Here is a 12343-nt window from a genome sequence, read left to right as displayed (position 1 = left end):
TATATGCCCTGGCATGGCTTTCAAGCTCTGATTGATCTTCCCAACTTCATTTTCCCCTCTTTCTGATGCTCTGGCCCTCAGACTATTCATAGTCTTTGCAAGCAACATGCTTCTTTCTCATGCTTCCGGGCTTGGCTCACACTCTCCCCTTTCCTCTCATCTAGACTGCCGTTCCCTGCCTTGGCCTCCCAGAAAAAGCCAAGTAATCTTTTAATATCCTGTATGACGTCGGAGCAAAGCTAGTTCCCACCTCTGGGTTTCTCCAGCATTTTAAACATTGTTATATCATCTGTCACATCGTATGATGATAATTTCCTTAGTTTAGCTCTTTGCCAGTCTGTGAGACTTTGGACCGGGAATCATATCTTATTCATGTTTGAAGCTTCTGTGCCTACCTACTAAGGATGGCACTATGATAGTGCTTGATAAGGATGCGTTGACAGAATTATCATTCAGTGAATAAATTATATTTTTTTCTTCTTAGGGCCGCACCTGCAGCACGTGGAAATTCCTGGGCTAGGGGTTGATTTGGACCTGCAGCTACCAGCCTACACCACAGCTCAATGGCAACACCAGATCCTTAACCCACTAAGCAAGGCCAGGGATTGAACCCACATCATCATGGATGCTAGTTGGGTTCTTAACCTGCTAAGCCACAATGGGAACTCCCTGAAGAATGAGCACCACTTCACTTGACTTCTTCCCTCACAAGGCCATGAATCCCCTGGAGGCCTTTTCTGCCTAACTTTGTTCTTTCTCTCAACAATCGCTCATCTGAAAACTCCATGAAGGCAGGGACTGTGTGGTTACCACTTTGCTCATCACTGCCTGTTCCCTGAAGAGCACACGCTGGGCACACATTTGACACATGCTAGTTGAATGAAAGCATATTAATTGGGCAGGTACTATTAACCAGGCACCGAGCCCTGTCCTGGGAATATAATGGAGAAAAAAGAAAAGGTCTGCCTTCATCTAGTTTGTATTCTAGTGACTTGTGGCTCTTGGAATATTGATGGGGCATGAGACAGGGCTGGGTGGAGGTAAAATGGTTATGCACAGGTACCTTTCTTAACGCCTTTTTTTTTTTTTTGGCTGCACCTGTGGCATTTGGAAGTTCCCAGGCCAGGGATCCTATCTGGGCTGCATCTGTGACCTATGCCATAGCTGTGGCGATGCCAGGTCCTTAACTCGCTGTGCCGGGCCAGGGGTTGAACCAGCAATACCACAGAGACAAGTCAGATCATTAACCAACTGCGACATGATACAGTGGGAACTCCTTAACACTTGTCTTAATAGCTTGTCATCCAGACAATTTTGAGGGAGGTCATTCAACCCTAGGAAGCTGTAGAAAATTGGGGGCAGTTTGAGTGACTCATAAGTCCTCTGGTTACGGACCCCTAACAAGCCACAGGGCAGCAGGAAGGTCATCTCTTAGGTTCCCTGGTCACCCAAGGATGGCACCGTGAATGCACATGGCTCTGCATGCTAAGTAGAAGCGGAACATGGATGCGTCTCTGAGGAGAGGCACACCCGTCACACCCCGGCTGCTGTTTGTGCTCTACAGGGCCACGCAGAAGTCAAGGAGAGCCGCAGGGATTTGCTCCCAGGCTTCCTGCCCCAACTTGAACATGGGCCATCACTCTTCCTGGAGCTCAGTGCTCTTGGCTCTAGCTGGAGCCCAGTCAGGAATCCCACCACAGCAGAGGATTCTGAGGCTTTTGATGCTGTGACCACCCTAGGCAGGCCCAGGGGACTCAGGATGAGCCCCAGAATGAAGGACATCCCCTTCAAGTGCCACTGTTTGGGTTAACAGCTGGACAGTGGACCACAGCTCACCAGGTCATCCTGCCAGTGTGGCTGCGGCTTCCAGAAGTGACGAAAGTCACACGGTGTGTCCTGCATCCAAAGCAAAAGAAGAGATGTGGTACCAGCAGTAAAATGAGCTGCCAACACACTCACAACCTCAGAGAAAGGCGCTGGCACATTTTACAACCCTACCCCTCACCCCACCAGTGAAGTAGATTTTTGAAATGTCAAAGCAAATTCCCCTAGTGCCAGTGGGAATAAAAAGCAATCCACTCCTGACGTTTGGGTGATTGCATTTCAGCAAATCATATGTCAACTGACAAGCTCTCCTCAGATGGTCTGCATAGCTTTGCTTCCATAATAAGAGCTATAGCTGTTGCATGCGCTAAAGCAAAAGCCATCAGCCCAGGAACCTGTAATATCAAAGGACAAATTCAACGCCAAGACCTATCAGGTAGTCATCTCTCAAATCATCTAAGGATGCAAGGCTTAGGGTGTGGAATACAGCACACTTGCAAAAGAATAAAGAACTTACAATGTAAAAGACTTTGGAAATCCAGGACCATCCAGCATAGCCAGTAGGGGAAATAAAATGCCACAGGTGGATTTAAAACTTAGTTTGAGTCAGCATTTTCATCCCCTGTCTCTGGATCCCTTTTCCAATCTCTAAGCCATAAAACAAGATTTTTTCCCATAGAGATGCTTAGGGATGGCATAAACACCAATCCCTTCTTCCATTTAGAGAGAGACTAGGACATAAGGACAAGGTGGGAGGAAGAAGAAAGAAATGGAAGGGTGGGACAGCTGACGGTCTAGTTAACCTGCGATTGAGGTGAGAACACTCTAGACGTGGCTGGAAGGAGGAGGGAACACAGGCAGCCTGTGCAGAGTAAGGAGACCAGGCGAGGTGTGGGAGAACTGACGACGTCAAGGCAGAGTCTGGTCCAGCTCTCCAAAGATGCCCTCTCCGCCCCGACAGCTTCTCTACCTGGAGCTCTGTGACACGGTGATTTATAATCAGAATATAAGGTCTTTGTCCGAATTCTGGCTCAGAGTTCCTAGAACCGGGCCATTTCCTAAGAGATGAGACCGGGACGCTCCTCACCCTGCCCCGTTTCTTGCCCTCGCATCTCTGCCATCTGGCTGTTCCTTGTTACATCCTTTCACAACACTGATAGTCCAGTAAGTACAATATTTCTCTAAGTTCTGTGAGCTGCTCTAGGCAAATTAACATAACCCAAGGAGCGGGGGTCAGTGGAGCTTCTGATCTACAGCCACTTGGACAACGTGGACTTGCAGTAGTGTCTGAAGTGGGGGTCGGGAGTCTTGTATCATGTAGGACTGAACCTGAACCTGTGGAACCTGATGCTTTCTCCAGGGAGACAGTGTCAGAATTCAGTCCAGTCGTAAGATAGCAGCTGGGGTCGGAGAACTGCTTGTTGGTTGGGAAAACCCCCAAACATCAGAACTGGATGCAGAGTCTTGACTTTTCTTCCCATAAAAAACTAACTAGAGAGAAGATACCAAAACAGAAAAAATAAAAAGAATTTTTAAAGGGAGGGAGGAAGGAAAGGTGGGGAGAGAGAAGGAGGAGGAGGAAACTCTTGTCTATCTCACCACTGGGCTTATACCAGATAGAGGTAAAAAGAATTTCTTTATGTTTGTTTTTAGAGTGAAAAAAGAATCAACAGGGGATGAGAGTGGAGAGAAGGATATCAATCTAAAGCAGGGTTTTGATATATCACAATTTTGTACATTTCACTTACAAAGTACACGTTTATTCTTCTATCCCATCCAACAGCAATGATGAGCCTAGAACAATAACAGATGATTACATTTTGATACGTAAGTTTCCACCTGTTTAATTTTTGCACAGAATCAGTACTGTGGCTTAATTTTGCTGTGTTTATGTAATAAATGGAGAGAGCAGGAAAATAAGCCCTGTTTTTTATGGAGAGCAAGATAAAATGTGATTCGATAAATCAGGGTCCGTTTTTAAGCTGGGTCTTAAAGGATTAGGAAACAGAAACAGGATACCCTGTTGTTTCCATGGTCTGGTCCATGAGCAGCTGCCTCCTGAGGATTATGAGCCTGAAAGCATGGCTGGACCACGGAGGCAGGGCACAAACAAACGGATCAAAGATTGTTTTTAACGCTTTCGTGTTCAGGAGGGAATTGACTGGATTTTTATTCTCTGACATATGGCTGCTGAATTTACTTACTCTCGTTTGTGATTTATTCCCTGATAAAGTGTTTGGTGGAGAGATACACTACTTCCTATTTCTACCTCTAAACAGTTATCAGAATAGGGGGGAATTGCCTCCCATATTCTGAAAGGGCCTAGTTGCCTAAAGTACCATCAGGGAGCAACCACAGTTCTGGGGACTTCTTTGACATACTTCCTCCTGAAAATTCCTGTTACTATCCCGGTGCCCTCCTCTAGGACAAATTTTGTATCAAAAAGATGCCCCACTAAATACCCAAGATGCCCCTCTTACATTCAAGCAGCATATAACTCACTCACTTATTTTGATTCACCTCCAAGTAGGTACAATCACAGATTTCACTTTGCTTTTCATCTAGAAAGATAATATTAGCAACTTACAGTAAACATTTTTCTTTATTAGTTTTTGAATCAGTTTATTAGTTTTGAATCACATATTGACTTAACCTAACTGATGAATGGGGAAAATTCAGTGCTTACTCTGTAGTGTTCACACCACAGGTAGGTAACTTTAAGCCATCGAAGCACAGCTGATTTCCTGCTACCCTCCCAGTCCTAAAAGGCCGATTCGGCCCTTGCTCAGCTGTGGGAAGAGACTCACCTTCCCCTGACGACTCTACACAGTACCTAGCACTTAGTGCCTGAGTGAACAGGCAAAGGAACACATGAGGTCAAAGGCAGAAATAGGAATTACACACTCAGTACTCTGGATAATTTCTTCTTATTTACTTGGACTTCATTTATATTTTCTCTTTCTCTCTCTCTTTTTTTTTTTTGGCCACTCCCATGACCTCCGGAAGTTCCCGTGGCCAGGAAACAAACCCGCACCACACGTTTTGGCCTGCACCACAGCTGCAGCAATGCCAGATTCTGAATCCACTGTGCCACACGGGAACTTCCTCATTTACACTCTCTACTAGTGAAGAACATTTGCCTCTGTCTTCCTCATGGTTACACAGGCCAGAACTGTGGAAATTTTACCAAGAACAGATACAGCATGTGAACAATTGGAATAAGCAGCCTTGAAAAAAAAATCGCAAAGACACATGAAAAAGGTGAGTTTTAGTTCACCTAGGCTTTGTGAAATTTGAATTATGTGGTATTTAAAAAGGTTAGAAAAGTTAAACTTTTTAAAGAAATCAGGTATATACCAGGCAGTGAGGGAACAAATGCATGGGGTATAGATGGGAGTGCTAACATTTATGTAAAGCATGTCCCCCCCTGCATAGAAGTTTGGAGTCACTGGCAATGAAATGCCAGAAAAAAAAGAGGATGTAGTATTGTTCCATGCATCCTATCTTCTATCTCATTGGATTTCTTCTATATAGATTACCAATGCCTAATCTTGCAACATTATTTTACAGGGACCCTTGGTAGGAGGTGACTTGCCATGCTTCAGGGTGTGCAGACAATGTCCGTTGTTGTAGCTCCATATTTTCAGACTGCCATCTCTGCCCCCAGTAACCAGCCTAGGAAACAGAGACCCCTGTCAGGACGGTGTGGCAGGGGTCACCCTGCCTAACGGTAGAAGATTCTGGAGAAGGCACATACCTTCTTCCACTGGAGTCGAAGGTCATACAAGTGATTCCAGCATTGCCGTGAGCCCCAATAAATTCAGACAGCAGCCTTCCCGTTTCACAGTCCCATACTTTCACCACCTGCATCAGGAAGTTGAAAAAAGCAGCCTGGAGATACTGGCTATCAAGTGAAAGAGAATCGCATTTGGTGGTCTAGTGTCGCAGATCTGAAAGTTTCCATACTTTCGACACAAGCAGGCTTATCTGAGTGTATCTGTTAGCTAGAGCTGCCATAACAAAAGCCCACAGACTGGGGAGCTTAAACAACAGACATTTCTTTTCCACAGTTCTGGAGGCTGGAAATCCAAGATCAAGTTGCCAGCAGGGTTGGTTTCTTCTGAGATGTCTCTCCCTGGCTGGCGGATGACCACCTTTTCGCCGTGTCCTTAAGTGGTCTTTCCTCCGTGCCCATGCACCCCAGCGGTTCTCTACGAGCCCACGTTGCCTCTTGTTCTAAGGGTACCAGTCAGGCTGGATTAGGGCTCACCCTAACGGCCTCATTTTAACCTGGTCACCTCTTTAAAGACTCACTCTCCAAATACAGCCACATTCTGAGGTATTGGGGCTTAGGACTTCAACACATGAATTTGGGGGGAACACAATTCATTCCATAACACTCACTGAGAAGATTAAAAAATATAGGAATATTGGTTAAAAATCTCCTTATCATCCAGACTCAGAAAAGATAGGTGTGGACTGAATTTTGAGCAGCAAAATTTATTCACTTTAGGAGTTGCCACTGTGGCTCAGTGGTAACGAATCCGACTAATATCCATGAGGACACAGGTTCAACCCCTGGCTTCACTCAGTGGGTTAAGTATCTGACAGGGTTCCCAGGAGTGTGTTCAACTCAGGTGCTTTCATCTGTTCTCCACCCCCCCCCTTTTATGGTCACACCCACGGCATATAGAAGGGATCAAACCCAAGCTACAGCTTTGACCCACACCACAGCTGCTGCAATGCCAGATCCTTAACCCACTATACCCGGCCAGGGATTGAACCCAAGCCACCAAAGAGACAACACCAGATCCCTAACCTGCTGTGTCACGGCAGGAACTTCTGTCATCTGCTCTTCTTAATACTGCAATAAACAATGTTACTAGGTTTTATTTTAGTGGTTTCAACCTTTGCAAATATCCCAACGTTCCAGAAAGTGCACCTATCAGTGATATGGTTGAGGTCCATGCTGGCATGCATGAGGGAGCAGACAGGACATGGGCTGGGCAGCCAGCCCAGGATCCACACCCAAGAGAAGCACTCTCCCTCTGGACCTGTCTTCCTGTTAATGTGATTAAACACAGTTTGAAAAAATTCCCCCATGAAAGCCACCTGCTACTGCTGGTAACAGAAGTGAAGAGACTGAAGTGAGCAACGAAAATATCTTTGAAAATGACTTTAAGGTTCTATTCACAGAATCAAGAAAAGTCTAAAGGTGCTGTGTATACATTCCAGGTATAACTACTTAACTTGCATTTTGTAGCGGGAATTTCATGCCATAACATCCTTTAAGAATTTCACTGCCCCGTGTTTTTCTTCCTTTTGGAGATTCCATCCAATTAAACATGCAACCGTGCCCCAAATTAGATTTTTGCAAGTAAATTTTAAAATATTTGAAAGACTATAGTTTTCAGCTCAGCTGATAAAAATTACTTGTTATTCACATAAACTTTGATATTATATATAAGTATGTGTATTAAGCTGCAGCTCATATGTAGTAGGTTGTAAACATTCACTTGAAAATTTATTAATTTTCATTGTGCAGTTTACGAATATTTTTCAGAAGCCTCAAAAGCTGCTCATCCCTGGCACTCTGCTTATACAGCTGAATGGACACATGTGGTATAGAGGGCTTCATGAATTCAGGTTTCATCAAGGCCTTGGCTATGTTCTCTCCTCCACAAATATCAGGTGCAATGTTATCCAGATGCTGTGGACTGTCACAGTGGGCATGACGAGGTTACAAAGATTTCACACAGCAACAAATTTGCAAGGTGAGCAAATACTCAAATCAATAATTTAATTCAGTAAGTACTGGAGTTTATTACCAGCATGTGCCTAATACAGTAATAGCTGTGAAAGTATTTCTATCTCAATTCAACATCTACTTACAACCCACCAGCGGGGAGATACGCCTATCAAAATAATGCTCTTGGGGGAGGCAGACTGTGTTGCCATAGAATTAGGAGCCCAAGTGCTAACAGAGCCATTCATGCTGCCTGGATGGGGGAGGGGATCTAGGATTGTTTTCCTGTGCCTTAAAGAATAAGGATTTTGACAGATGGAGAAGGAAAGGAGAGGGAAACGTAGATGCTCGGAGCCCTGGCCTCAAGTGCCTGTTGGAACTGTTTAGAGGAGAGGCTCGCGCACGTGAAACAGAACAGGGCTGGTGAGAACACAGCCCAGCACCCATAGGGGGCACTGATGTTGGATGGTCAGGAAGAGGGAGGTGCCTGCATGAGTCAAGGCCGTGAAGGCAAGTTTTTCCTGGTGGAGACAGGGCTTGAGCTGGACCTTGAGGAACTGTTCAGGTGTATGCTGGAAAAGAGAAGGGACATTCTGAGGTGGAGATGGGAAAAGGGTGCACAGAGCCAGGGGCAGGAATGTGCAGAATGCTGAGAAGGTTGGTTTCTTTGGAGTCATGGATGACCCTGATAAATCTGGAGAATAAATGCTTCTTGACAAGTGCGACCCCAAACTATGAGGAACTCATCTTTGAGATGAATTGTGACTTCTTAAAAATATTTTGACCAAAAGACCCGATAATGTATTTCTTTCAGTACTTAATAAAACCATGGTGATCACTAATCTCCAAAGCAGAAAGTAGGGGAGCAGCTGAAATGAATATGAACATAAAGGGTTCAGGTCCAGGCTGTGATGCCCTTGATCCCAAAGACACGGCTCTGGCAGGAAGAAAGAAAGAGGTCGTGGCCACATGGCCCAGGACTTGGAACGCTGTAGCCTCTGCCAGTGATGCAGGAGGTGACGGAACAAATATCAGGAGATGGCAGAACCCTTCAGCATCACGCGTGTACCTGGGTGTGCCCTTCCATTACCTCGAGGACAGGAGGACAGGAGTTAGGGGAGGTGCCTTTTCCCTGCTCTAGCTCCTTATCCAAAAATCAGTAATTACTGTGGGCCAGACACTGGCCACTCCTCCACTGCTGGGCCAGCATGGCCCTCAAGAGGCCTGCTGAAAGGGGAGGTGGAGTGGCATGCTCTGAACCCGCCATCCCAAGTTAGAACTGCAGTGTATTATATGGGTGGTATTAATCTTCCTACACCATACAAGAGAATCACTGTGAAACGGTGCCACTCCTCAGGCCCGGACGGTCTTTCTGAAGAGCTCACAGGACCAGCCCTGGAGACTCTGTGGGCTCTTCCATCAAGCATTTACAGAGGCGTGTCCAAACACACCAGGTGCCTGGTCAAGTAGAACTGAACTGCCCCTTCTTTACTGCTGGGGAAGGCTGGCCCCAGAACGCTCTGCTCCACACCAAGAGGAGGAGGCTGGGGCCACCCTTGTAATCCCATCACTAAAGAGACCAAGAGTCGCTACTTACTGATGCTTCTGAACAGCTGACCACCTGCCTGAAGGTGGGGCTGTACCGACAGCACACCACGGGCTCTCTGTGGGAAACCGCCAGGGCAGGCTCTTGGGGAGACCTTGTTCATGAAAAAGAGAGAGAGAATGAAAATCCGAACAGAGTGTAGGACTCGCATACTTGCGACGAGACATCCATTGCTTTATTAAAGGATGGTTAAGAGAACAGTCACGTTCAAGCAATGCTTCTGTGACCCTGGGTAAGTTACTTGGCTGCTCAAAACTCTAATTTTCTCATGTGTTAAATGGGGATAATGGTATCCACTTCATATTACTTTACTTTAAAAAATTTTATTGGCGTATAGTTGACTTACAATGTTGTGTTAGGTTCCGTTTCACAGCCAAGTGATTCAGTTACACCTATATCCATTCTTTTCTAGATTCTTTTCTTATATGGATTATTATATATTAATTATAATATATTAATATTATTATATATTATTCTTTTCTTATATGGAGTATTGACGAGAGTTCCTTGTGCTATACAGTGGGTTTTTGTTAACTATGTTCTATAGTATGTATATGTTAATCCCAAACTCCTCATTTATCCCTCTTCCCAATGGTATCTACTTTAAAGCACTGTTTCGAGGATTAGATAAAAAGAAACATACACACAGCTGTCCCTTGTATCCGTGGCGGGTTGGTTTGAGGACCCCAAGAGGACCAAAATCCAAAGGGGCTCAAGTCCCTTATACGAAATGGCATAGTATTTGCCACAGTACATGCACATCCTCCCATAGACTGGACATTATCTCTAGATTACTTATAATACACAATATAATGTCAATGCTATGTAAATAGTTGCCAGGGTGGCAAATTCAACTTTGGCTTTTTCAGAATCTCCTGGAATTAAATTTTTTCTCCCAGAGTTCCTGTTGTGGCTCAGCAGGTTACAATCCCAACTAGTATCCACGAGGATGCGGTTTTGACCCCTGGCTTGTTCGGTGGTTTAAAGATGCGGTGTTGCCATGAGCTGTGGTGTAGGTCACAGACATGGCTTGGATCTGGCATTGCTGTGGCTGTGGTGTAAGCCGGCAGCTGTAGCTCCAATTGGACCCCAAGTCTGAGAACTTCTATATGCCGCAGGGATGGCCCTAAAGAGAAAAAAATTTTTTTCCATTCACGGTTGATTGAAAGCCATGACACAGAACCATGGACAGGGAAGGCTGATGTAACGTCCTTAGCACAGAGCCTCGCATAACTGGCATGCAATGAACAGTAGCCACTGGTGAAAATGATACCACACTTCTCCTTGTTGGGGCAGGAGGAGTGTGATTTTGTGAGACTGCAGAGGGGACCGTCTTCTCTATTAATTGATATCTTCCCACAAACAAACGCAAACTGTATTGTCCCTTCTGGATTCTCAAGTCTGAATGGCAGCACTTCTCCCTCATAGCGGGGACAAGGCCGGGCCAGGTCCTGGGAGGCCCTGCAGCGTGCCTCCCATGGGCACCCAGGTGCAAAGGGCTCACCCAGGCCCTTGAACCTTGCCGCCAGAGCCACCTGTCAGCACACAGAATGGACAGTCCTCGGAGTTAAGCCTTCCAACCCCTTCACACTTCACTTCCTCGTCTCTGAAATGTAGTCCTCCGTGGAAATGCTGCGAGGAGGAAGTGAGGGAAAGGACGGAAGGTGGCCAGAGGAGCCCAGCACAGGCGAGGCTGAGGACATGAGTGTTCCCAGCCTTCCTTCTCTCTGCTGCACCTGAGACACTCGGCCCCCAGCCTGGGCCACTGAGAGATTCAGGGGCTCAGTCCTAGGCCAGAAGATGCTCGGTTGGGCGAATCCTCCTCAGGGAGGAAGCGGGCTTGACATAAGGATGATCAGAACTTTGCCGCGATGGTCCTGGAGGGTGGGTGTAAGGGCAGAGTCCGTCCTGTGTGAGGGGAGGGTGTGGGGTCCCGAAGGGAAAGTGCTGGGCTTGCGGCCAGACCCGGCCTCCTTTACGCGCTCCCTTTCCGGCACCTTCCCTGGCCCAGAGGAGCAAACCGGTGGAAGGCGGAGGAGGGTAGGCAACCGGATCAAGACCACGTGCTCCCAATGGCCAGGGCGGGGACGGGAAGGCGGCATCTGCCACCCAAGTGTTCGCACTAGACATTGAGGCTGCTTTTGCCATAAGGTGGAATTTCACTCACTTTGTTCCAAAAAAAAATCAATCAAACAGGCTGTTTGTTCTACACAGTGACATCATGTAGAACAAACAGCAGTTTGATTGACTTAGGTTCCTGTTTTTCAGCTGGTTGCTTTGGCATCTTGAGTGAAGAGCCTGCCTTCGATGACGGCCTGGCAGCGTCCCCGCGTGTCCCTGAGCGGCTGCTCTTCTCTGGGGACAGGGTCTCAGATGTGGGGTACCACTGTGGCAATGGGACCGCAAGTAGGTAGAGAGAGATTCCAGACTTTGGGATAATAGAAGGAGGAGGTGTCGGAGTAGCTAGCGGGAAATGTTAGAGAGCCTGCCAAACGTATACTGTGAGCTAGGGCTGCGGGGCCCCCACTGGGGGCTCACACAGCGCCCTTAGCTGTGGATCACTGAGTAGAAGGTCAGAAGCAGCTGCTCTGGGCTCTGCAGTACCTTCTAGAGCGCTGACTGCTCGCGGCCCAGAGGGCGACTTCCTACCTCTGCCTCAGGTGTAGGAGGGCGATGGCGTCTGCGGCCACACACAGGGCTCTGGGGTCCGGGAGGTAGAGGCAGGCCCTGGGCTCGCCCCGAATGCCGCTGGCTTTGGAAGAGGTGGTAAACAGACAGCTGTCGGTCTCCAGATCCCAGATCTGAGGAGCAAACGAGGAAGAGGATAGGAGCTCTTGAGCAGCCTGCTTTGCTGGGTTTCCAGAGCCATCACCTGCTGGGAGCCTGGTTAGGTCTGAGTGATATTTAAACACTGCCTCCTTCCTATCTCACCCAAAGGAAAAGTGGTAAAAGGGGTTTCTTCTCCTCTGTGGTTTGGAGAGGATGCAGGAAGTGGGGACAGAGTTCCTGGGCCCTCTGCCACGCTGAAGCTGCCCGAGCAGCGGGGATGTCTGTGGTCACGCGGCCCCAGAGCTGTGCTTTACTCCCTCAGGAAAAGACAGTTTCTCTTCCCATGGAGCCAGCTTCCACGGCCAGGGCTCACACCATGGGTCTGACTTGTGGCTCAG

At 47.1% G+C, this 12343-nt stretch overlaps 1 protein-coding gene across 1 annotated transcript in view; it reads right to left on the bottom strand.

Annotated features, from left to right (window-relative positions):
- The window catches only part of LOC102159067, a 124611-nt gene that overhangs the window by 21007 nt on the left and 91261 nt on the right, over positions 1-12343 (bottom strand). Inside the window, exons 16-22 of the mRNA XM_021065551.1 lie at positions 11826-11977; positions 9168-9270; positions 5582-5688; positions 5420-5499; positions 4331-4385; positions 3573-3618; positions 1837-1896 (exon numbers count right to left, since the gene is read on the bottom strand). Coding sequence (XP_020921210.1) covers positions 1837-1896; positions 3573-3618; positions 4331-4385; positions 5420-5499; positions 5582-5688; positions 9168-9270; positions 11826-11977 — 603 coding nt within the window. The remainder of the gene's footprint in view (positions 1-1836; positions 1897-3572; positions 3619-4330; positions 4386-5419; positions 5500-5581; positions 5689-9167; positions 9271-11825; positions 11978-12343) is intronic.

The sequence above is a fragment of the Sus scrofa genome, chromosome 11 (assembly GCF_000003025.6).
Source record: "Sus scrofa isolate TJ Tabasco breed Duroc chromosome 11, Sscrofa11.1, whole genome shotgun sequence".
Classification (NCBI taxonomy): Eukaryota; Metazoa; Chordata; class Mammalia; order Artiodactyla; family Suidae; genus Sus; species Sus scrofa.
Note: the sequence above shows the minus strand (reverse complement) of the source record. Positions and strands in the feature narration are given on the sequence as shown.